Here is a 27076-nt window from a genome sequence, read left to right on the forward strand (position 1 = left end):
GATGTGGAGAAAAAAAAAAAAATACAGCCACCTTTTTTTTCGTGTGTGTGTGTAGGTGAAGTGCCTGGATTCTGTGTTTTGTTTAGAAAGCATAAAGTCTAGTTTGCCTTTAGCTGTCCTATGAATGAAGACTGAGGAAAAACCTCAAAATCCAGATACATCTTGCTGTTTACATGTGACATAGTACTAAGTCTGTAGCCAGTAGTGTAGTTTTGGGGGATCTTGGCAATTCTGGAGATGGAATGCAAAGTTATGTCTTGCTAATATAGTGCAACAGTTGAAAACGTGCACTACACTTAAAATAATAGGCTTATACTAAATAGGTTTTTTTTCCTGTGAATTTTCACAGATGATGTGCTAGTTTGTATCTCAGGATGTGTGGTATGATGTAGGATTTCTTACCATTCTGAAACAATAGGATAAAAAGGGCTAATAGCCTACTTGCTGATGGCATGGATTCTCATCTTGCTAGCCTTTCTTAAAGCCCTATTTTGTGGTCTTGTCAAACTTTCGCCAGAATTATAATAGACCAAGGCAAAAAAAAAAAAAAAAAACAAAACAAAACAAAAAAGCTTTTACAAAGCAGAGCTAGAATGTTTTGTCAGAAGTCAAAATGTGTGTTACTTGTATTGGAGGGGTGAACAGCTGATTTTGGCAGTTGCCATCAGATTGGTGCTTCCTGTTTACAGAACTCTCACAGTTTCCACAGAGCCCTGGGAATCCTTCCAACTAGGGAATGCCTGGCTTAAACAGTGAGTGCTGTTTAAACAGCAGGTGATGAGCAAACAAATGGCAGATGTGCTTCTCTCATCCCTTCTCAGAGCCAACTTACTATGGATAATGCACAATTGATGGTTGAATTGGAGGTGAGAGAAATGAAATTTAGATTTTTTGTAAATTGAATGGGCTTGATATCTTTAGTCGAAGAGCACTAAAGGCTTGGTATGCAGTCAAAGAATGGTGTTCTGTAAACACAAATACCTTCCAAACAGAAGAACAGAGGATTTTGTTACTCATCATGCCTTTCAAATGTGGCCAAGTTTGTGGAATGTAGACTTAGAGTAAATGTTTGTGTCATCTCACTGGCGGGAAATCTGGGCTTTTAACAATGGCAATGTTATGAATTGTACTTTAAAGCTTCTTATAAAGTATTAGAAAACAATGAGCTGAAAGACAGTTGGAATCTGATACTCTTTCTTCAGCGGAAATATGTTTGTCTATTCTTGTATTTTTAAGTTGTGCTTCAGTTCACAAATGAGCAATGTCTGCAGAAAGGTAATAGCAGAAGGATAACGCTGACGCTTTCTCTTTTAGAAATTTTGTGTCAAATACCTTTCTTGGGAGCAGGAGTTGGGACAGTTAGGAATCGTAGAACGTGACATTCCTGATTGAGTTATGCTTTTAGGGGGAGAAAAGCTTCATAGTTCAACAGTTACAAGACTGCCAGTGACTGTCATTGCACAGTGTTATTGTTACTTTGTATTTTGGTGCTGCATCACTCTAGCTTTGTGGTATCCTTTGTGGGTTTGTAACAGAGGAATCACGCTACAGAAGCATTGTTATGTTTTCTCCATGACACAGCGGAAAAGATTTGAGAAGAGAATGAAGTGATCCTGAAGTTTCATATAACCTATTTTATCCACTGCAAGTTGATGATTTCACAAGTTTTGTATTTGGTGCTAGACAAAATTGAATAGGCCTCTTTGTTATCCGTACAATAAAATCAGCTGAAAAACTAACACAGTGTGGTGATGTTACACGACAGTTTTCCTAGGTTGTGCCTGTGCTTCTCGTTGTCAAAAGCATTGGGATTTTATTTGACTGCAGTATCCTCAGTTATTTAATTTCTTAAAATCTGACCTGTAAAGTTTGGAAGTACAGGTGCTGTTCCTTGCAGCTTCTTTAAAAATTCTAAACAGATGTTTTAACTTACTTATCGTGAAATATAAAGATCTCTGCTTTCAGACAGCTTGCGCTTAAACATTTAAGAAATAATGGTGCATGAAATTAAAAGCAGGCTTCATTTAGTGCTTATATATTCCTCTAATGTTTATTTAAATTGTTAGCTTGAAGTTCAGTGGGGTACATAGCAGAAGCAGAGTGACAAACAGCTTCACTTTAAACACGTTGTGTACACAAGCTGACAGAGTCCAGTGGCGTCGGTGATATATAGATTATTGACCTGAACAAGTCTGAATTTCACTCATAGTGCAGCACAAGAAGGTTTAGAACTGTTTAGCTGCATTCTGTTAAAACTGAGGGATGCTAAAGCACTTAATTGGTTACACCACGCCACAGTCAGTGTTTAGACCAAAGTTCTGAAGACTTTGAAAGCTAATGTAAACAATGAAGCTGGTAATGGTTTCTCTACTATGGAAGAGTATGAATATAAAACATCTGATGAACAGCTGGTTAGTCCTTCAGCTGGGTAAGTGTAAATAAAACATTTCTTTTACAGTTTAATATTGAATCTATGCTAGAATGGATCTGTCCAGTAGCTACAAATGGGAAAAAAAGCACAGGATCAGAAATGAACAACTCATATCGATCGCATGCTCTAGTGGAAAGAACCTTCATCATGGGAGCAGTTTAATTTACAAGAGACATAGAAGAAAAAATGTTCTTCACTTGTAGCTGTAGTTCCTCCAGAGCAAGACTGAAAGTTGAGGCCATTATTTGCCTTAACACTTGTGAAATCCACATGCTCTGTCCCCGGTCTGAGGCTGAACCTGGGTCTTGGTGTTCAGTTATGGTTGCTCTTGCAGAACTTGATGGGATCAGTGAATGTGGAGTTGCTACAAAGACCTGTTTGCTTATTTTTAAGAGACCGTTACTGCAGATTGATAACATACAATATATATAAATAAAAACTTGATAATGCTTTCTGTATGTCAGATAGGAATAACAGAATAGTTGAGCTTTGAAGGAGGGAAATGTGTTTTGTAAAATACAATTTTGTGTCTGGGGGAGGTGAGGATTAAACCAAAACTATTGAAAGATGGGTTTTGTTTGTTTTTTCCTACCCCTTCTCTCTGGTGTGGCCAGTCAGTGCTAACATTATTAGTAAATGCTGTAGTTGAAGTTTTGCTTAGGATTTTTCGTGCCAAATTCTTCAGTGGTATGCCAGTGTAACTGGGAAGGAACAATGAGTTTCATGAGACTTAAAATGGTATTAAAAGCCCCAGGTTTTTGTAGTTTTGTCATTAGCAAGCTATTAGATCAAAGATTTGTCTAGCAATTCTATTTTATTACAGTAGAAAAAGATATTTTTGGCTACTAGGCATATTTTGTTTTATTTTAATAAATTTTTAATTGTACAGCAAGATCTATCATTCTTAAGAGTACAGAGAGAGCAAAAATGGTGTAGGAGTGTTGGACCCAGATTACTTTTTCCTTCTAATGAGAAACCATTATGACTTCAATATACGTGGCAGTATTTCAGCTGCACCTTTTCTCTTCCTGTTTAAATACTAATTAAATATAATGTATATGAAAAAATGCCATTACCTAGATTGTTATTTTTTACAGAAGTGTGCAGTATTATTTCTTTTTCTCAATGGCTTGGCTGTAACAAAATGATTTTTAGAACTAAATTAATGAAATATGTTCCTAGCCTTTGAATTGAGTGTTTTGAGAACACTCAAATTAATTCCTGTGTACAGTGCATTGATTCCGTTTAGAAATAAAGGATAGTACTACTTCTGTGCTGCCGTTATTTTTACAGCTTTAATGATGGATGCACAGCATTCAGTTGTCTAGAATCTTGCTTAACATAGACCTACTAATTTGCACTGTATTGCTGTGTTAAAATACACTCTTTAGCATAATTGTAATAATCAGTAATAAGTCTGCATATCCAGAAATACCTTTGTTTAAAAAAATATTAATATATTTGAATCCCTCTTTTAACTTTTTTAAAAATTGCTTTAATTGGAAAATAAAATATGTTCTCTGTGTTAAAGAATGTGCTGTTCAGTGTGTGTTTAATTTGGCTTAGAGTCTGATTTTTAAGAGAGGAGAAACAGTCTGTCTGAATTTACTGTAATGTAGAATACTGTAATATTATTACTGTAGGCAACTGGTTTTTACTGCCACTATTTAGAAGTTGATTCCCCATGACTTAGCCAGTGCAGTGAATTGGAGGCACCTACTGAATTGTTGCTGATTTTGTATTGAGATGGTTTGGCTGAAATTGCTGGTGAAAGCAATCAGAATGGATGAGGGTGTAGTCACACAATTTGTTTCTGATTACTCTGGATGGCAACCTTCAGCAGCAGTGGGGAAAGAGATGGCCCATGGAAGTGGCGTGAGTGAGAAAATTGTGAACCATTGCAGGAGTTTTGCAAGTGACTGTGTGTTTGTGTCTTCATTTGCTGCTTGTGTTTGGAGGTGAGAAGAAGGGATATGTTCTTGTTTCAGACTTTTTCTCCTTTCCAGAATAATGTTGATTGTGCAGCTGATGATAAAATGGTGCAGAAGATTAAAAGTTGGCTCTGCATTGTTCTTTAAAAAAAAAAAAAAAAAAAAAAGAAGAAAAATCTTCAGTAGCTCAGCTGACAATACTAAATCTCAGTAATTTCTTGAGTTGCAACTGTTTTTTGGCTCAATCTCTACTGCTATGGCTTCAAACCATGGCTGGCTGCAACAAGAAAGCCAACATGATCCCATCGTTTTCACTGCTGTGTTGTAGTATATCAGTCAAGGTGCTACAACTGAGGATAGCCTGTAGGTTCTGGGTTTTGATGTTGGGCACCTCTGGGCAAGTAACACTGTGTTTCCTCCATCTGTAGGAGAGATATAATGCATCCTGCCTTCTTTGCTTTGTTTGCATAACACAAACTTTTAAGACATTTCCTGGTTTAATACTCCATTCAAATTGCACACTACAAGTCACTCTAAGCCATTTTACTCATCTCTGTATCACCCCAGTACTACTGTCATGGTCAATTCTTACAAAGTCAGTGCAGTAAGACATGGTCTCGTTTGGCATAACGAACATTTGTCCTTACTCCAAGGGCCCAACTTCTGTTATTCTTAAAGAAGTCAGCTTCTTGCTTATCTGGTGTGTTTTATGAGTGCTGAAGTTAAAATGGTACTTTATCATGTTTTTATCATGCTTTTATCATGCGCAGTGCTATTAAATTAATCCTCTTGAGTTTTCTAGTTGAAATAACAGAGTGGCAATGTATTTCAGCAAAGACTGAGTTAATACAGTCAGTTTTGTAGCTTTTGAATGTTTATCATGGACTTAAAAGCCTTTCAATTTTGCGGATTTAAAACTTTTTTTAAACCCCTTTTTAAAAAAAGTCTCACAAAGGACATTCTTTGAGCGATTACTTTTCTCATTCTGTACTCCACTGAAGATGATGAATGTTTTGTTCTTGCAAAGAAATCACTGTAAAAATGAAAGAATTCTGATGAAAATGTAGCGTTACATGTTTTGCTGCAGACTTTTTACATGGAAAGAAATATACTGCCAAGTCTTCTCTTACAGTTTAAAAAGAGAGAGAGCCTAGCATGTGCAAGTTATTCAGATGATTGAAAATTTGATCAGTGATGATGGCACATAGTTGACAAAAATACTGGGAAAATTAAGAAATATGTGATTGGTTTATTTACAGACTTTTCTTTCATCTACTTTCCTGAGAGTGGGAGAAAGAAAAACACTTCAAAAAAAAGTGATTAATCCAATGTAAGCATTTCTAGAACAAGACTTAAGTGGCATCAAGTCTATAATCAGTAGTTGCTGTCTGGTTTTTTGTGCATTCATACGGTCTTAGTGTTTTAGTATGGCCTTGAATATGCTATCTGCTTTACATACTATTTGCTGGTTGTGTTCTGCTTAAGTAGAACATTTTTAACCATTCTAATTAAAGAGATGATTAGTATTTTTCACTAGAACCTTGAAAGAACCTTTCACGGGCCTTGAAAGAGGAGGAGAAACTGCTTATTAAAAAACAAAGCAAAACTTTTCTGTCTTTTTGCAATGACTTTTCAACTCATGCCTTATAGCCTGAATAATTTATGTAATTCAGTATAAGATTAGGTCTGCATACGAAGTTCAGGTTAAGACATTGTCTTTGAAGTACCTGAGTTTCTGAAGTAAAGATTAAAGGGTGCATGTCCCCTATGAGGAAAACCACTTGGTTTTTTGTTCATTTGCTTGCAGAAGTCATACCACATACTTAGCCAGCACTTGGTTGATGCAGTGAAAGTGTAAGAGATATACTTAGCATCTTAGAAAGCATGGAGTAAAAAACTTTGATTTGAGTGGTAAAACTCTTTATAACTTCCCAAGCCTTTCATTTCTGTTTTAACCAAACATATTTTCCTGTTTTGTTACCTATTACGTTACGATTGGCTGGATTCTTGGTTCACAGGGATTTGGTCACAGTCAATGAGTAATACAGTAGGTGTAATTGGTACCTAGTAGTAATTCTTGTACAAAGCCAGTGTCGCTTTAAAGATAATATCTGTTTGTATTACATCAAATAAGATGTTACTGTTTATTAAGCATACCACTTTTATTATTTTCCTGCAATATGGGCTTCTATTGTAATGACCACCTTGAATCACTTTTGAACGTGGCTACTCTTATGTTGAGAGAAAACATGGTAAAGCTTTTAGTTTTCCTTACAGTAAACCTTGAAGTTGGTTCTTACTGGTGTTTTTTTGCCTGTTATTTGCATTAAAGGAGTAATTTTAATTATATGAATAGCTGTGGGCAAGTTGAAGGAGGCTGATGGGTAGATCTGCTCTAAAGTTCATGGGGCCAGCAAATCCTTTTACAGTGTCTGTACACTAGACATAGTATACTAATTTATTTAAAAGAAAATCATTGAAAAGAAATATATGAAAAGCCTGTTGCAATTGTATATTCAGCTTTAAATCACAGTATATTGTGAATGTGTGACTAAGGTCTCTTTGGGCTTAAGTGCAAGAACTTGGTTAATTTTGTGGCTCAAGACATTTTAGGTCATATGTAAATCATACAATTGTTTCCACATTTAAAACTATAGGAATCTCATTTCAAACTACAAACCAGAAAAAGAATACTTAGACTTGATGCAGCTAACTTTAAAACTTTTCCAGCTTCTGATAGAAGATGTTTTATATCATACATCTTAAATTAAGAGCAGAAAAGCCACTGTATAAAGTAGGATGTGTTTTGGCTTTTCTGTTCATATTCATAAAACAGCAAGGAAGGCAGCGTACAGCAGTTTGATGATGTCTCTGTACAAAATGCTTTAAATTGGGAAAAATTAATAAACAGTAAAAGTGACCGAAATTTGCTTGATTTTTTTCATATATGCCCATCTTTTGGTTCTTTCTGTACTATAATTAATATAAATATTGAGACATGATTTTTTTTCAACTCGATGCTCCACTTTTCATTATCTCTTCTTTGATCCACGAACAAATGTTTTTGCACTCGCAAATGTAATTTCCAATATGTTTTTTTATTCCGTGTAGCTCTTTTTCATTTTTTGATTACTGGTAGATTAGTAGATTACTACTTAGAAAGTTACTCATTAGAAACACTAGAAAAAATAAAACTGATGCTTTTGTAGAAGTACTGGTTGACCTGACAGTCTTTTCAACCCTTAGTGACAAGATTAAAGGGGGAAGGCAGGAAAGTAAAATAAAAAAATACCCAAGAAACTATGCCTATTACAAATAATTCTCCCCAATGGTTTTACCCAGGTTCACCTTTTCTAGCCAATGAAGATGGTGTACTCGGAGGTGTGATAGTTCTTCGGTCTTGCAGGTGTTCAGCAGATCCTGAATCATCACAGGAAAAGCCGACTTTACTAGGTAAGAAATTCTTACTCATTTTTACTTTAGCTAGGTGCTAACTTAAAGTGAAAGATGAAGTAAAAACTGCCTGTGCATGTTTACCGTTGTTCAAAATCCACAGGGAAAACAAAAAGGAATTGAAATTGTTTGAGATGATAAAATTCTAGAAAGTGAAATAGTATTATCTGTGTTTGTGCTCTAAAACTGGAGAAGAGCATTCTTTCTGACTCATTATTTCTAAGCAGAATTGTGATTCAGAGGGTTATGTGGGAACCTTCTAAAACCACGGCACAGAAATAACGGTTGCTTGTGGCAAGACAGGGTATGTTCCTCATAGAAAAAAAGTCACATTTTAGCTAGGAGTAATGCGTATGACTGTTTACTGCTTCTCAGTGGTTTATATGCTAAAATTGCTATCTAAAAAGTTCTTCGTTCCTCCTTTTTGCAGGACAAAATGTGACAATTTGGAGGATACACTTAAAATTTGGAAGGGAAGTTGGTTTATGGCTAGAATTTTTTTGTTATGCCCAGGAAAATGTGTTCAGATAAGTCGCAGTTACTATTTGCATGTGCAGGCAACAGGAGTACTTGCTGTTTATGTTGAGATCAGCAGAAAACTGTACCTTGCCTCCATCAGTAGCTGACTGGTTAAAAAGGCAATGAGCTTTACAGCCCTTCCACCCTGTTTATGTCCTAGAAACAAGATCCTCATCTGTCTCGCTTTTTACAGTGGAACAAGTGTATTATAGTAAACTGTTGTGTGGTTTGTCCTGGAGAAACAGCTAGGAAACTGAAGGCTGTAGACTCCTGGCAGAGGTGGGTGGAAATACAACGCAGAGACAGTAAAGCCCATGTTCTCTTTGAAGGCAGGGATTTGGGACTGGGGACATACGAATTACTTCAGCGTGACACTTGTACCATCTCCTTTCCAGTGGTGCTCCTCAGATGTGGGCTTATGTGTCTGGTCATGCTATGTGCTTATGTATTGGGTCACATGGACCTGTCTAATGTATATTTATGTTATGCTACCACAATGAAAGTTGCATAATGCTCTGCTTTATTGTTGTTTCCCCAAGTGTTTACTGAATCGCTGCCAGTAGCATTACAGATTTAAAGTAGATTTCATAGCTTTTAAGATCTGACATGACAAATTTGATCACCTAACTTAACTTTGTTTATTAAGGCAGGTCATAGCATCTCACCCGGTAATTCTTGAATTGCATAATTCTTTTTAATCTATAGGCTATTGTTTAGAAAGACACCTCACCTTTGTTTTAATTCATTACTACTTTTGTCCCACTAAATCCTAACATCGTGTCACCAGATTTTGCCTGCTTACAGCCAGCCTGGAGTAGCAGGCAGAGTGTGCTAAAGGTGGGCCGGCAGATATATTCTTAACGATGGGTTAACTCACACAAAATCTAGTGTTTATTGCTGTCTGTTCAATGACTTCCAGGATGTTAGGGTCAAGTTATTACAGTTGCACAGGATGAGGTGTATGTTATCTTTCAGTTTTGTTGTCATATTACACCTTGCTAGTTTGTTTTACAAGATTCTTTAAATATCATATACTACTTTTTCTGTGTTGGTCAATTTGAGTCTGATTGTACAGCCTTCCAGTCATTCACTCTAATAAGTAATTTTGCTCAATACAGTTAATAACATTCATGTTTCTCTACCCAACAGTTGCAGTTTTTGTCTTTTATGCTTTTAGTCAACATCTCATCTTATCCATAAGAGTTTCATGTACGTTTATTTTGCTATTACAAAGAACCAGAGATTTGGGACATGAATCCTCACAATTCTGATGATGGTTCTGGGATTATCCTGATGGACAACAAAGGAATTTTGTAAGGCTTGGGTGGGAAAAGGTCTTAGAAATAGCTTTTGTATGTTATATTTTTTTGGAGTTATTACTTGAATAGCTTGTCTTTTTGAAGAAGCGGGCTGTCATATAGACTTTGACAATCATCTTGCTCTTGTCTTTCAACTGTTTGAAAGCCAAGACTGTCTAATCCTGACTCCAGAATCAGGGCATGGGTTGCTAGACGTACAGAGAACGTTGCAAGTTTGATTTACAGTTTTCAGATTGGAATAATTATGACATTATTGACCTAGTGGAAGAGCATCCTACAACATAAATTCTATCCCTAAAAAAGAGTTAAGAAAATGAAAATATAAGTTTGACTAAATAATAACGAACAAGATCAACTTAACCTTCAATTTCTTACGTTTGGGAGTGAGAGAAATATTTCTATTCATTTAATGTTTGTCATTCATGTAAGATAACATGTACCTATTCAGGAAGATTGGGATTTTTTCCTCAAAAATTAATAAAATCCCGATACATCTTAAGACTATTTGTCCATTGATTTTTGGTTTTCTTTCCACTGAAATAAGATTAATGTAGCACAGCTTATTCTAAAGATTTTTTTCTGTACCACAGAAATTTCCTGCCTTATAGTGTATGCTGAGTTAATGTATAATTAAACGTATGTAGTTTTTGTGGTGTTTGGACTGAAAATAAGTTGTGTAATACTGAAGAAGTCTGTGTGTAGAATAATGAAATCTCATGTCTTTGTTGTAGGGATGATCTTTTTTTTTATTATTTTTTTAACTATTGAAACAAATGGCAAGACAGCAATTTATTAAATGATTGAAAATATGTAAAAAGTCTTCAGATAATTATGTAATTTAGGATTTTCATTCTAATTCCACTACTTGTAATAGCTAGCAATAACCATGTCTCAAGCTAGTACATGCTACCTTTGGTGGACAATGTAGAAGGAAAAAATTATTAAAAACTTAAAAGACTATGCCTAGAGTTATCAAAGGCAAAGAAATAATATTTTGAGTGTATTTGGCAGGAACTGTTGCCCAACTTCTCAAAATTGAAAGATAAGATTAAATTTGTCTCCAAAAAATAAATGCTTTCACTGACAGTTGAACCTTTAAGGTATTAGGGAGGGGTCGGCCTCATTGAATGCAGTTACATTGCACTGAATATATTTCAGTCTCTGAAAGCTTTTGACTAACCTTTGGCGATATCAGTCATGAATCTGTTACAGGGGAGAGCAAATCGCATACCTAAATGAAGTTCATTTTTCTTTTATGATGATATCTACATATCTGTTGGAATCTTCAAGTCTTGCCGGGATTGTCTAAACTTTGATCTTCTACTCAGGGTTAATTGCTATGCAAGGATAAATGGTTCAAAGGGTAAGCATACTCAGCATGCTGTGACCTTCTTCAATCATATTAAAGGAACATGAGGAATAGGAATGAATAAGAGTTTTAAAACCATCTAAAGATGCTTTTTGCAGTATGTTAAAGTCTCTCTCCAATGAAATACCTGGAAATAGCTTTTCATGGCATCTTGTGTAATTCATGTAAGCTGACTCCTGTAATCCAAAGGAAAAATTTACACTTCAGTGCAATTTCTTAAGCCCTTTACAGTATTCTATGAATACCCTGACTTCTGATCAGCAACTCATTCTTTTCCCCCCTTCCAAATTATGTACTTAATGAACCAGAAGAAAAATTACTGTGACATAGAGCAGGAAGAATAGTGTGGCAGTTTATAAAGCTCCACTAGATGGGAGCTAAACGTAGGAATAATATGATCTTTGAATTTTGTGTTGCAACTGAGTAGAGGTGTGTGTGTGTAAAGATATAAAGATATCTATGTATGTATCGGGGAATTAAAGATCGCTGTAATGGGCTGTTTAAATGGCTGATAAATCAGGGCAGTTTCAAACTTTAAAACAACACCTTACTGAATTAACATGCATTAACCATACACATTACCAATGGTTAGTTTTCTAATCATTACCACTACAAACACAAAACTGTTCGTCTTTAACATTTATATCCTAAATTAGCTGTGAGTATACAGTACCAGAGAGTTGATGCTATATAGCAAATGCTAGAAGTCAAGGTGATCAGACCTGAGAGTGCTTTGATGGCGAAGCCAAAATCAAAATGGGCTCATTTCGTCTCCATCTTTCTTTTCTCTCTTACCTTTGGTGCTCCTTATCCTCTCCCCTAAGAAAGGGGGTGATTGCATATGCTTTTGATGTAATTCAGCTTACTTCTGGGACCAGGTCTTGCTTTAATTTTGCCAGGCATCTTTCTTGCTTTTTATGCAGTGGTACTCTGCTTCCATCAGCAGACATCTCCTTCTTCTGCAGGATTATTTTGCTTTCACCAGATGTCTTTCCTGCCTGCTCTGTATCTTCAGTTCTCATCTTGCAGACTTTACTACTTCTGCATGTTTTTCTGTACCCTACTTGTGGAGCTAAAGCACAAATCTCCATTTGCCCATTGGTAATTACATATTATGTATGTATTTATGCTCAGTTCTGTGAAAAAATGCTTGTTACTGGTTATTCTGCTGATAGCGTTACAATTCTACAGAATCCTTGTACCATCCATAAACCATCTGGGTTTATGCTATTGTAGTGTGCTTGTGTTTGGGTTCAAGGTAAGTAAATGCAAATTATATCTGCTTCTACTTTATGGGTGGAACAGGCTTCTGCTTTAGAAGTTGGTCCTGTCTTTTAGCTGTAGTTGCAGTTGAGGTATTTCTCATCTTGGATGCTCCATATCATTGAAGTGACATTCTCATTCTGGGTATTAGTGCTGCAGTGTGTGACTGCAAATAGTGCAGGAAAATCTTGTTTGTTTGATAACTGTTTCTTTTGAGATTGAATTAATCTGGTAAGTAGTTTTTGTCCTTTGGTTTTTGTCCTTTCCCTAACTATATTTTAAGCTGTATTTGTTTCTCAAGATTCCAGTCTTGTTAAATTACATCTTACATTTTAAACCAAAGCATTTTTTGTGACTTCTTGCATTTTCCTTTATAGTGGAATTTCTGTGGAGCCATACAACAGAGAGCATGTGTGTAGGATATATGTCTGCACAGGATGGCAAAGCTAAGGTAAGCCATGGACAATAGGTTGTAATACAGTAGAATGAGTGCAGAAGCTAAGGCGAATATGAAATTATGATAATGAAATATATAAGAAATGTCTGTCTGTAAGAGAATGGAAAAAGTAATGGGTGCATAAGCGGTTAAATGTACCTATTGATTGGGCTTTTTTTTTTTTTTTTTTTTTTTTTTTTATTGCAGCAGTTAACAAACCTACGTGCAGCAGTTGACAAACCTACGCTAACATACGTATTAGGTCAGGAAAAGGTGCCACAAACACATTTCCATTTCCTCTGCTGACAGTAATTGTATTTGAATAACTTTGTCTTGATTCAGTTATACTAGCTATTTAGGATGGCATGTCTTCCTTCAGATAAAGCATTTGCACCAAGGAAGAAGGGAGAGGGTATAAATCAAACTTTAAAGTAGTTTCTAGAATAGCCTCCGTGGTAAACAATTTGGATATTAACATCCGTGGTTCTTTTTGTTTCTTGGGGTCTAATTTTTTTTTTTTTTCTGGAGTGCGAGAAATAATATGTTAAAACTCAATTTAGCAGTGGAAACTGGAAAAATCCTCAACATCAAACAGTAGGGGTTAACCAAGAGCCACCTACTCTTAGGAATATAGCATTGAAAGGAGAAAAAGGCAGGTTTTGCAAAGTAGCAACTAGAGCATTTGGGAGAGGTGTTTGGACAACGAAATGAACATGGGAGAAGCTTCAAGCAGAGACAAAATCATGATTTATGTAGATTTTTATAAATGTACAGCCTTCACTATTCAAGGGTAAGAATGTACAATCAGAACTGGTTAAAGGAAGTGACAAAAGTGGGGGAAGAGTTAGAATTAGAAGGCAGCTCCCCGATACGGTTAAACTAATGGGGGAGGCAGGGTGTTTACTGGAATATTTGCATGTATTAGAGGAGGAGATGACACCCAGGAAGTTTATACCAGCAGGTAATAGCAAGAAAGACATCCAGCATTTTGATGGTAGAATTTAAAGGATAAATTTTAAAGCCTGGAAAAAGAAAGAATTTGAGGGCCTGGATTTGTTGGTGCTCTGCAGAAATGGCTGCTTGTGGATCTGCTGAGGAAGAAAGTTTAGTCATCAACAATGGAGGGGGAGAGGAGTACAAAACCAAAATCTTTCTCTCTTTCTTTTTTTTTTTTTCTTTATTTCTCACTCTGTTTCACTTGAGAGATAAATACAAAGGAGGACGTGAGTGAGATAATAAAAGAACATACAAAAGAAGTAAATTGACATCAGATATTTTAAACAGCAAGAATGGTGGTTGAAGCATTGGGAATGAATGAGTTCATCCTCAAGGAGTAAAATGTATAGAAAAAAAAGACAAGAATGCCCCAGAAGGAGGAGGAAGATAAAAAGCAGCTGGTGAGGGAAGTGCTGGCAGAGATGTTATTGAAGTACTCACTTTCATGGCTTATGTAGAGTCTTTTCCGCTTGATTATCCATGGAATAGGGTGTGTTTTTACTTTTTCTTAGTATTTATTTTAGATTTGTTAGAAAAGAATCCAAAATCAAGCTAAAAGCTCAGACTGAACTGAGTGAAGCTAAAGCAAGCTCAGCTGCAGATGTTCTAGTATTCTCTAGTTAGTTTAAAAGTCAATTGTATTGTGTTCACAGTGAAATAAGGAAAATTATTAGAATGTGCAATGTTAAAATTATTACAGTGTGCACACCTGTGTCTGGCTTACACTGCAAGCTCAAAAGCTGTTTCTAAGGAAATATTATTGTTTCTTCTGGTAGTGTCTGTCTAATCAATAAATAAATGCTAAATATGAATCTGTCTGGTAATGAGTACTAGCATGACAGTGCCATGCCCAGAGATGTTTTCCTACTCACAGTTGCAACATTTGACATCTGGTGTGCATTGTTTTCATACTGCTGGTAAATTCTCCAGCTGGTAATCTTGATTGCGCTGACAGACACAGCTGCTCTTCTTGGTTCACTTTTAAATTATGTTTTTGACCTTCATTGAAGAGTTAATCCCCCTCCCTTTCTTCTTCCTTTGAGTCTGTGGCCACAAATGCTTTCCAGAGAAAAACCACAAATGCTTTTGCTGCTGACTTCTATTGATCAAAAAAAGTCTTCTGTCATAAAAGCTGGAATTTTGTTCTGCTACAACTAGGGCTAAGTTATAGATGGAAAACTGGGCTTGAAATAGAACACAATGTATTGCTAGTGGAAAAAAAAAATTCCTTTTCTTTAACAGAGTAACTGGTTTGGTACAATTAATTTTGAGTGCTTGCCATGAAAGAATAATGGTATAAGAATTCATAAAAGTATAAAATATCACTTGTTTATGACTACCATAGGAAAATGATCAGGCAGCGGCTTGTAGGGAAACATCTTGCTTTCCTGTTTTTCTAGGGTGGTAAAGAGCTTCAGTTTTTATTTCTTTCATCAGTCTAGGACTCAAGTTTTATTCTTAAACCCAGGGGTTGTCACAGTGGCTGATTTTGGGCTGGTTCAATTTAATGAACATGAAAACATATTTTTATAGCAAGACTTTTAGAAAGTGAGAAGGGTTTTGAGTGTATACTGTTATGAATTAGACTAGTATTAGTATTGTAATTATATAAAGGGGTACATACTAAAGAAGAAAAGGATCCTGCTTTATAATCTCAGTGTGATTCTTTGTGCATTGGAGGTTAATGGATTTCATAATAGGACCTAGCAAATGGTGGGACTGAACCCCACACAAAGACTGTGGACATATAGGAGGCTTTTTTTCTTTCAAGGCACTTGGACACTTACAAGCTAGATACCAGCTCACCTGCAGACACTGGTATACTCAAGAGGTGGAAACGTACTCAGCCAATTAACTATTAGCAACTCCTTAAAAGAACAGTGGCACAGGAAAGTGGGATCGGAGACTTGAAGTGGTTTGTATGTCCTGACCTGCCGGTGCTTCTGGCTGTTAGCACTGTGAGCTCTCCAAGTACTGATTCGGATGTAGCCTTGCAACCAGGGTTTATTTCCTCCCAATTTAGCAAAGACTGGGCTCTGCGGCTGGCCACTCACCTCCCAGCTAGGCTGCCTGAATGCTAACTTGCTAGCCTAAATGTATAAAATGGCTGAGCCTGCAAGAGCTGTGGAACAGTTTTGCGCTGTGACTAATAATTGTTTGATTTAAAGCATACTTTCTGGAAAGGTGTCCAGTCTTATTTTGGAAAACCAGTTGCCTGGAAAAGTCACTGTTTCCTGTTGAACATTGGTTTAAAATGTTCAGTTGAACGTTACTTTAAAAATACTGTGGAGGCTTGCCAGATGAACTAAGTTCACACCTTATTGCTGACACAGTCACCTCTGGTTGCATGTCCTATTACTTGCCTTTAGTGCTCTCTCGAGGCTGAAAGTATTTCAGCTCTTCCACCACTGATAATGCTGACAATGTTATCTTCACTACCTGCATAGTGGATATCTCATTGACTTCCCTCTTGAGTCTTATGCCCTTGAACCCCTACATCACTGCCACAAACAGCTGATCAAATCATATACTTGCTGGTTCAACTGTACTCTTCTTTGTTTCTTGTCATCCCTCTTGACACGAGCAGTTTCATAATCACTCGGTGCCAGTGTTTGTCATGTATTGGACGTGGAAGGAAACAAACTCTTTGTCTGAACAGCTTTGACTCTTTTACGTACTTCTTGGAACTAACCTATACCACCTATTGCTACAACTTACCCAGGCTGGTGCCAGGGAGCCTCAGCTATGATAAGCTTAAGGGACAGATATATTGCTTTAGAAGTTGCCAGTCCCAGACCTCCTTCCTGAAGCAATATCGTGACAGATTTTTCCAGCATTAGGCCTGTTCTTTGGGAAGATGAATGGACTTCCCGGGATCTCCTGAAGCAAGTTCCTGCATTGCCATCTATATGATGGTAGAATTGTCACATAAGCTGGCACTCAACTACTTCTAGCCATTAGTGAGGCTGTTAAAATATTCTAGGCTGCTGTGAAAGTTTCTGGCCACAGCCATGAGAGTAGATAGAAAATACTAGTCTGTGGACTTCCTTTGCACTTACCCAGCTCCTTCTGTAGCAGTAACTGCTGCATCAGCAAAGGTTAAGACTTCTAGATTGAAGTAAATTAAATTAAATTAAAAATTTAAATTAAATATCTTTATGAACCGAGGAGGTATGTTTTTTCTTTTTTGTTATTCTGATGTTGTGTCATAAATTAGTTGACATGAATTCAAGATCTTTGATAAACAGTTAGTTTTTTTAGGTTTCCTGCCCAAACTTTCTTCTCTGAGACACTAGTCTTCAGAATAACCTTCCAGATGTTTTTTTTCATGGATCCAAAATAGATGCAACAGCTGATCATAGCATCAGCTAAGAGGTCATCCTGTTACCGGAGCTGTGACCTCTTTAAAGATACTCTGGCAGCTTTCAATTAATCTGTTCCAATTTTCCTGAACTTATTAGGTTGCATTCTGAGAGCTTAAGCAATTGTGTTGTCGCCATTGGGAAAATAGCTCTATTCTGATGGCTGCAGTGTTGCTTCTTGGAGCTCTGTCCATACTGTCACAGGCAGTGTGCAATATTTGAGGTCTTAATGGTTGGTGTAGCATTTGGTAGAGCAGTTTAAGTGTCAGTTCGCCTGAAGGGCTCTGAGACCTTCTGCCTTGTAATTTGGGAGTGGGAGAAATAACTCCTTGAATTCACCCATAATGTGATTTTTAGATGTATGTGGAGAACGAGAAGGAAAAGAGGTTCGTGGGTAGGTTACAAGTTAATTGACTCCTCTTAGTTACATAGTCTTCATATTTTCTTGTTCCTTGTCTGCTTGCCCAAAGGAGGATGCTGCAGAGGAAAAGAATTTCTTCAGTCTCAAATGACGGTGCAGCGTATGCCTGCAATGTGAATTCACGTACCAACTGCATCTCTTGAAGGTTCTGGTTATGGGTAGGCAGCCTTTCTTTGATTTAATGTTGTGTATCTGTGCATAATCAAGCAGGAGCCCTTTTATCTCAGACAGGTTCTGCAGAGTATTTGTTCACTCGAGGCCCACAGTATTCTGTGAGCAGGATGTGCCACAGAACTTCTTTTTTTCCTGGATCTCCAAAGTTTCTTGTATTATCTTAGTGATTGAGAGTAGTTGGTGGTGGATGGATAATGTTTTTGCTTGAAAATAGTTACTTCTTCACAGTGTTTTCAGTAGTGTTTGAAGTTAGAGTGCTTTCTTCACAGTGAGAGATCCAATCTCAATACCAATAATGTGCAGTTTTGGTCTTGTGTTATACATACGTATTTGAAATAATTTGTCAACTCACTATGGTTCTTAGCATGTATAAATTCACTATATGATCTGTGTATAAGTTTTGGTAACTTATGCAATTATTGTAAATGTTGCAATACTCTTGAGATATCCTTGTAGTTCAGTTTCGTAGGTTTTAGTTTTTGTAACAGCTAGATGACCTAGACAACAAATTCTAAAAATTTAGTTGTAGTATTGAATGTAATCCAATTCAGTTGCCAATTTAAATCTCTCTTTGGCAAATATTCAGTTCTTACAACATGAATTGCTAAGCTTTATGTTATGGCAGATTTTAATATTGCAAAGCTACATATGCCATTCTTTCCATTTTCTAATGAACCAAATTCAAGTTGCTTTGCAAGATATAGGATAACAGTGGTGGAGAGTGTTGCATATTGCTGTGTTTGAAAACATCCGTCAGCAACAACTGCTGTGGTGGTTGCAATATGCAAACAGAAACTTAATCTTTGACAGTTAATTTCATTTTCTAGTATGAGCAAACAGTGGACAGGGAGACCATTTCCAGTGTGCTTTTTGTGTTGAGATGTTAGGTGTCATAATCAGATTTATTCGCCTTTACTAACACTGTAAAATTTAGCAAAATTACCTCCCTCTGTTTGAAGTGATACATATGACAAACGCTGATTATAGTCATTGTTGTTGGTTTTCTGATGATGGACTTCTGTATGTTACTTTGTGAGTAAAAGGTCTGTGAAAGCCCTTTGTCAGGAGAAGGGCAGTTATCCAGTGCTTATTGGGTGAAGAAATACATCTTGGAAGAATCCTAATTCCAATTTGAAAATTGCTGGAAAAATTTACTGAGCCTGTTTAGTTAACAGAAATATTAAGTCAAATAATTCAGTCATTCATTTCAGACTACAGAGACAGTCTTTTAACTTCATGAGACAGGAAAAGTATATGTCACTATTGTAGGTTGGTTTTTTATTTTCTTCTTTAATCTGTACTCTTGTCTGGAGACCGGGGAATCAGTCAGAAATTTTCACTTGAAAAGAACTCCGTGCATACAGTAGAGCATCCAGTTCTCTCATAAAAATAAGGTATTTATATTTGTTGGAAATAACCTTCACTGCTAAGTTACAATTTAAAATATTTGGCTTGTAGACCTTTGTGGAAATTATGGGTTCTGAGATGGGAAGATAAGTTCAGCTTTTTGGGTTGAGTTCTTGCATAAACCCAGTAGTTCTGGAACTCTCCACATATTTGGCCGACATTTTAGAATGGAGCAGAGAAGATGGGATTGTGCATCCAGGTATGCAAATATAAATGCAATAACCTGACTTAGCACCTGCAATTCAGAATGGTAAAAATCACATTTTAAGATATATGGCAGTATTTTAGAATACCACTACAAAAGCCTGGGACACTGAGCTGAATAGATGATTGGTTGGTACATGGCTTTAGACTGTCTAAATACGTGTATGAATGATTTAGAGAGATGAAAATGCTTTAGTTTTCAACTTCCTTAAAATTTGGTATTTTTTTTCTAATGCATTATATTAATGGTTTTAGATAGGTAAATAGCGTATAGTAATATACTTAACCCACAGAATGAACTTGTGCTTGGAAAACCGTTAGCTTCCTAAACAAACCTGTATGTAGAATCAGTATTTTCAGTGCCTGAGAGCCAGAAGCACACCATCAGTATGTCTGTCTGTCTTTTGCCCACAAGGGTAATAATTCTGGAGCCCCTCTTTTTTTTTTTTTTTTTTTCTCCTCCCCCCTTTTTTTTTTCCTTTTTTAAGATTTTTACCAAATAAGTTGCACATGGGATATTCTGATAGCAGCACTTACCAGTATTTTGCAGGGCACCTTCTCCTGTCATATGGCAGGTGTACATTCAAACCATGTTAGAGGGGAGCTTCCCAGTAGACAGAGCAGCAGAGGATGGCTATTGGTGTCCAAATGGGCTATTACTGCCTAGAAAGTAAATTCAGAATAGGTGGCCAGATGGTTCTTATGATGGAAGTGTGTACCCAGCTAGAAAGCTCGTAGACCTCTGAGTGATTCTGAATTTCTAAAGAATATATGGGTTTGGTGGTACTTTTCTTTAGGGAGTAAGGTGGTAGAAAGCAATTTCATTAAGTATGTTATCTCCTTGGTCTTTCGTTATATTTCATCTCAGTAGGGTGATGAATGGAAAAAGATTGTTTTATTAATTATTCTGTCCAAAGCACATCCTGAGCATGTAATAGGAAAGCTAAACGCATGCAGTACTCCCTAGATTTGCTTAAGAACTGAAGGTGCTGCCATCTGGTAGTTGTACTCTGTCCTGTTGGCAGTGTTAGATTGACTTCAGTTTTCTCATGCAGCACTATTTGTCTTTTGGCTTAAACTTTATATTCATTTTACATTGTATTTATGCTTTTAATGAAAAAAAAATGAAGCTGTTGTGACAAACTAATACTCTTATGTGAATAAAAGGAGTAGAGTAGCTCTTTAAAGACTAAAAAACATATTTTTTATGTTAGTTGGTCTCAAGGTTGTTTCAGAATCTTTACCTATGAGACTTGAAGTAAAGTAAGCCTTGGCACAACTTTTAGTATTTTTATTTTACTTTTTTAAAAAAGGTATACTAAAAATACGTAACTCAAAAAATAGACACAATGTTCGTGACAAGAAGATGAAACGATATATTGACCCTGTAGCAGTTAACACTTATTCCAGGGCAGAAAGACCTATTAGTTTTGGACTCGAAGGATAGTGGGAAACTTTCCAGTGTGCATCAAAAGGGACTGAGAGATAGTAACATTGCACAGGCAGTGTCTGCAGCTTTGGGGTTGGGGGAGCTGGCTGCTCCATGGTTTTGGTTTGGTTAGGAGGGAAAGAGGGAAATGTCATGTGTTTGGATGGCAAGTACACGGAGCAAGAATCAGTGTTGGAAGGTTGGTTAGCATGTTTGTGCTTTATGGAGGGGTGGGAAGCAAAATCAAGTCTTTCATCTAGCATTTATCTTTTTTCCTTTTGAAATGTGGGCAAGAGATTCCTCCTAGAAGCCACAGACAAAGGTCTGTGGTGACTAACTGGTTTCCTAGCTGTCAGGACCTCTGCTCCTACTAGGCCCTCACCAACTCCACTTTTCTCTAGGAAAGCAAATCAAATCAGAATATTCTCAGGGACAGTAAAATTTCTATTTGTAGAGCTGAAGATATGGGTAGCCCTGACGTTCTTAATCTACCTTTCCTTGGCATATGGTTTCCTCAAAGAGAGGCTTCCACGAAGCTGAATGGAGGATTAATTCAGGAAAACTTTTTCTTTTCCCATTTTTGTGCTCCCAGGCACAATTTCCCCCAGATGTGGTTTCATTCAGCTTGTAAAGCTGACAGACTAATCAAATTCAATTAAAAGCTTTCCAGTGGTGTTCTTTTTTGTTTGCTTTTTATTTTTATGTTTTAAAAATCTAAACCTAATCCACTGTACAATCTGGACTTAATGTAAAATATGATGTTGGGATATAAAAATGTAACGAACTCTACAAATAAGTTCTGTGGTTGCATTTGAAAATATTAAATATTCTTTGATCTTTCTTTTTATTTACTAGAGTTTGTTCTTACGGCTAAGAACAAGGGAGATACAATTATAAGAATTCACTTGGAAGTTTATCTGAAGTTGTCTTGATATGGCAATGTTATCCTTTCATATTACTTATTAGGTAGCATATTTTAAACACTATCATCATAAATCTGTCTTGTTTTTCTTCTACATAAGGCAGCCATTGGTGAAAGTAATAAGAAGTAGTCAGTGTAAAACAGCATCTGTATTTGCTCCATCATATAAAGTATGCAAATAAACAGGATGCAAGTAAAGGCTTTAAGAAAGGTTTTGTTATATGTGGTTTGGGTGTTTCTGTAAGTGGAAATGTACAGATGCTAGTGTATAGTGGTTTGGGGTCTTTTGTGTGGGAAACGTGTTTTTCCTTTTATAGGAAATGAGGTTTTGTACAGGAAGTGTGTTTTGGACAGCTATTTAAGCATAGCTACTTTATAATGTATTGATAGATATTGACTATCTGCTTATCCCCTCTTGTATATTTTCCTTTCTGTGCTCAAAAACTTATTGGGATATTATGCTTAACTAACTTTTTAAAATAACAGGATCTATAAATTTCATGTGGATTCAATGAAGCCTCACATTTTGCGCCTGCAATTGCATAAGGGCTTATTAGGCATTTAACTTTGATTTGTGGGATAAGTCAAGCCTATGCAAAAGGTTAATTCATAACTTGGGTCAGAAAACTAATTTACACAAATCAGGTCTGTTGTAGTTATAATGAAAAAAATTTATTATAAGATTCATGATAATCATGATGGTGCTAATATTTCTTCTGTTTCAGTAACAAGCTTCCTCTCTTATGCCTCTTGGCAGCATCCTTGGCCTCTGTGCTTTTTATTGTATTGCTGCAATGATGTGCTGATAATTCAGACTGATCACTGTATAAGCCATCTCACTCATAAATGATGCCTGCCTTAGAGTGGACCACTGGCTTGCTTTGATTGCAGTATCTCACTAAACAGTCAGTGGATTCTTCCACTGAGGAAATTTGCTACTGTGCCCATCATACAATGTTGCTTTTACACTGTCATCCTATCCCACTTTTCATTTAGAAATTTTCACAGACCTGGAAAAATGACTTGGGTCTCTCGGTCATAAAATGAAAAATAACCTTCTTCCGCTTGTTTTTCTTCCTTTTTCTTTTTTGTATTTTATTTAAACTTATGAAATAATATCTCAAAAAATTGTCAGTTACGTTTTGGGGGAAACTAACAGATTTGAAAAGAATCTTTTCTTCTTGAAGTGGTAAAGCACAGTTGTAACCAAAATTGTTCTGAAAGTAGGAAGATGTTCATACATCAAGCAGGAAGGCCGGAGATCAAAGTTTTAACAGTAAAATGAAAACCTTTAAATGTTTTTAATTAAATCTCATACTGTAATTTAACTGGAAACAAGACCACCTAAGAGCAGACACCAGGATACCCTTATCAAGAAAGGAATTACAAGAAGCTGCCTCTGAGATACAGAATGTCTCTGATGCAATGAATTTGAAAAGTGATTTTCAAATCACTTGCTGCTCAATTGATGCAAGTTATTCTTACTGAACTTTTACATCTATACTTTTTGTTGTCTGTTGCCCTCATTGCAAGTTACACATTTTTGCAGCAGTTGAATCGTTTAAATGGGATAATGTACATACTAAAACTTAAATATGTAGTTGGCTGCACTTAGAGGAAGCTGTAATTTCTAAATGCCAGCAACTTCTATGTTGTGAGCTTTATATCGTAGTAGGAATCATTTCTAGTTCCTAATTTAATAATTGTTTAACCATTATATTGTCTGAGCATTAATGAATCACTTGGTGAAACTTGTAACTCATGAGGGGAATGAAGGCCAGCACTCTCGCTTCCGTGGGAGGCATGGTTGGAGTGTAGCTTGAGCTGGTGAGTCCCTGTGATTGCTACTTTCTGCCTCAAGCCTGTGTAAATGCTGTTATCAGCCCTATTGCATTTTGGAGTTTCATGAAGGCTCTTTTTTGTGTTTTACCAGAGCCCACTCAGCAGCTCTGAAAGTAGGAAACAGTAAAGTTTGTAGGAAGATGCCTCTGACTCCTTTTTGTTGTTCTGTGTAAACACTGCTTTAGCCACTTGGCCCTGTATGAAAGCAGTCAATATATCTGTAAGTGGCTCTTGCTGTAGCTCAAAATTGGCAGTGTGAATGAAAACATAAGCAGTTTTCACAGTATAAAAACGTGTGCAAGGGGCAGAGGAGGAAGTCATTATTTCTAATGATAAGTCAAAGTATCTTTTTGCAAGCAAATGTGCATCAGTGATAAAATGCGCCTCAGAATATAAAGGATCTTTAAGAGATTTTCAGTGTCACTGAGTTACGATAGAGTTATAAGCTGAAGTTTTTTGTACACAAACACATGTGCCCCCTCTCTGGCTTTTGCTCTCTGGCTGAAATATTACAGAGCCATCTCAAAGGCCTGCTTTTAAAACTTCTCCATGGAAAAGATGCCTGTTGACAGAAACACAACTGCTCTTTGGGTCCGTTTATTTGACAGTTGGCAACAAATATTTTAGAGGAAGTGGGGGTTTTTTTAGGTGGACAAGTAGGTATTTTATGCAGAGAAATTTCTTCTTTGCATCCTGATCATTGCAGTTGCCTTAGGCTCTGAAGTGTTAGTTTCTCTCTGTCAAATAGTTTATTGTGTCTAAGATTTCTGTAAGGTGTATTTCTGTATGCAGTACTAAACTTTTTTTGAATCTCCCTAAGAAATAGACTTATTAAACCACGGAATGCCACAGTTATTTTTCTTTTGTCTTCATGCTGGATATTCCTTTCTTCTACTTTCAGTGTGCTGGGTCATCCGCTGTACCTTTTCTACCCATCTGTCATGGTCTTCCTCTTCATGTGTTAAACATTAATGCAAACAAAATAAAAAAAAAAAAAACAATCCTAGTTGTTTGCAACTTTTCAAGTTGCTTTGTAGTTTGCCCTCAGACTTCAGTGATGGAACAGCTTAATTGTTCAATACTTACAAGCTTGCTTTGTCCCCTGCATAATTTTGCCTCTCTTCTCACTGGATAATACTGTCTTGACTTTCCACAGACTCACATTTCAAGACTTCCTCCTGGAGCCGTGGCAGGACAGTCTGTGGCAATAGAAGGAGGAGTTTGCAGGCTGGAGAGTCCAGAAAGCTGAACAGCTGATTCCTCACTTCATTGCGAAGAATGTGAATGACTTTTTGTACAATAAGTTTTTTGTGTTTTAACAGATGTTGGAAATTCTACTCTTGTTTTATACCCCGTATTGCAACCATGTGCACCATAACTTGAGACAAGTGCTGCTGTAGTTTATGTTCTTACCCTGTGAATGGGGGTATGTGCATGTTCATTTTTCCCCTAATAAAATAGGAACTCTTCCCAGTTGTGCAAAGATTATGTATGATTAATGATTGCGTTTTCATTGTTTTATATTTGAAAAATAATAGGAAGTTCAAAAAATTTTTTTTAATTTAAAGATATGGTCACAATTGTCATTCATGGTCTAAATTTAAAAGTAACAGGCCTCTGAAGTGGCTATATAATTATGCAAAAAATGATTATGGTTTCTAAGTTTCTCAGTGGTTTAAGGAAATCCAGTGGTGGTTTAAACATGGGTTGTTTTTTTCCTCCCCAATAAGGAGGAATTTTTTTTGTCAAAGAATGGTTTCAGTGAAACAAACTAGAGCAAAATTAAGGCTAGAATTGTTTTTAAATAGTCTTATAGGTCATATCTCTGTTCCCAAACTAAGATGTTAATAGCTTCAAGCTGTATGTATTACAAAAAGCTATATGAAGATGATGTATCGTAACGCAGTCTTTATGTATAATGGAATATTACAATGTAAATAAGAAAACAAAGTTTATGGAAAGATTCGCTATTATTCTTCGCTTCTGTTTTAAATCTATTTTTGAGAGGTACAGAAATTGAACATATTACTGGATGCGAAGTGCAATGTGTATTAAATGGATTTTGGGAGGTCTGATACTAGCTTTCTTATTGATAAAGCAACTTCCTAAAGTCCAGCCACAGCATGGGTATTTATATAACTGTGTGTAATATGTATGTACTGTGCATAAATTTACTGTAATTCTTTTTATACCTTCAACAAAACTGCATTATAAAACAATGTAATCCTTGTCTGCCTTGTGAAGCATTGGCAGCTGAACTGTCTTTTGTCACCAGTTCTGATAACGTTAGTCAGGTCGCCTGAGACCTAAAAGTGAGTTCTGACATCCAATCTTCCATTCAGTACTTTTTTTCTTCATAGCACTGGCAGCAATAGAAGACTTTTGTAATTAATTCATTGTTCTGATAAGTATGCCAAAGAGAAACTAAAATAGTTCATCTTTTTCCCTGGTGGATATTTGATAATTCTGTTTTCAGAAATAGTGGATAAATAGATATTCAGACTGTATTCGCTTAATCAGGCATTGTATTTGCCTGTTTTGTAATGTTGTGCCTGCCTATAACAGACATACTTGACTGATTAAATGGTTACATTGATTGTAGTACCAATCTTTCATGGATAAAAATCTTAATAAATTTTTTTAATAGCCTGAGTTCATTTTCACTGTTATGTTACAGCATACATTGAGATACTGTCATCTTTGTGTGGTTTTTTAGTTGTGACATCAGTGTAGTCCTATAGTTGAAGGTAATTCTATACAGCTCTCTGAATAATAAGAAACAGAGGCTATCCGGGTTGCAGAAACACAAAGTGGACTGCATCTCTTTGAAGTAGTTTGTGCTATCAGGTTGGATCCTCAGCTGATACACTCATGGTCTGATGAAATGAATACCTATACAGTTTTACACTAGCTGAGGCCTTGGCAGTGCAGACTACAATGCTTCAGAAATGTTCTAGCAAAGAAGCTGTGTTGTCAGAGCCATTAAATTACTCTAACATGCAGCATTAAATAATTGTGTGGGAGCTTTGCTATATAGCGAGTGAAAAAATTGAAGATCGTGTATATGGGTTTGTAAATACCCACATTTGAAAATGGCATTGGTTTTGGAAAAGTTAAGTAACTGTTAGCCTACTTTCATTCTAAAAGTGCTTTTCAGTGTCGACTTCATAGAAACTTTGGCATAAATTCACTCTCTCATGGAATAAGCATGGCAGAATGGCTTGTAAAATGTGTAAATTGATAAATCGTTTCTTCCCCTTACTTGCTTACTGTCTCTCTCCATGGAGGTTTGGATTTCAGCATATAATTTTTTCCCACTCACTATCTAAAAATTGTATTTGTATGTATACATATATATATATATATATATAAAAAATCATAACTTGAACAGCAAATAACATATTTTGCTTTTACTTTGCTTTCGTGTCCATATAATACTCCAAATTTTTTTTTGCCAAAAAAGCCAGGCTTCTTCAGGAAGCTACCTAGGAATCATTGTTTGAACTTGAGCAGTGTCCCTTTTCATTGTCCAATGTTTCTTCCTTCTGTCTAGGTAGAGTAAAAAGGAAAAAAAGGATTCTCTTGTCTTGAGAATCAC

General features: G+C 36.3%; 1 protein-coding gene across 9 annotated transcripts in view; it reads left to right on the forward strand.

Moving 5' to 3' along the window:
• TASP1 (taspase 1) overlaps positions 1 to 26130 on the forward strand; it is a 90153-nt gene extending 64023 nt beyond the window's left edge. For 2 of the 9 annotated variants that reach the window (XR_005933034.1, XM_030022407.2), the window contains 3 exons: positions 7705 to 7815; positions 12663 to 12736; positions 24635 to 26130. Coding sequence is in view for 3 of the 9 variants with exons in the window: in XM_030022407.2 (XP_029878267.1) it covers positions 7705 to 7815; positions 12663 to 12736; positions 24635 to 24727 (278 nt within the window). In the remaining 6 variants the exon portion in view is untranslated. Of the gene's footprint in view, positions 1 to 689; positions 867 to 7704; positions 7816 to 8245; positions 12124 to 12662; positions 12737 to 12928; positions 13096 to 16439; positions 16654 to 24634 lie in introns of those variants that run through there. The other 7 variants (XR_005933037.1, XR_005933035.1, XR_005933032.1 and 4 more) reach the window with 6 other exon arrangements.
• Positions 26131 to 27076: the final 946 nt, after the last annotated feature.

This window comes from Aquila chrysaetos, chromosome 8, assembly GCF_900496995.4.
Source record: "Aquila chrysaetos chrysaetos chromosome 8, bAquChr1.4, whole genome shotgun sequence".
In the NCBI taxonomy this organism is placed as follows: domain Eukaryota; kingdom Metazoa; phylum Chordata; class Aves; order Accipitriformes; family Accipitridae; genus Aquila; species Aquila chrysaetos.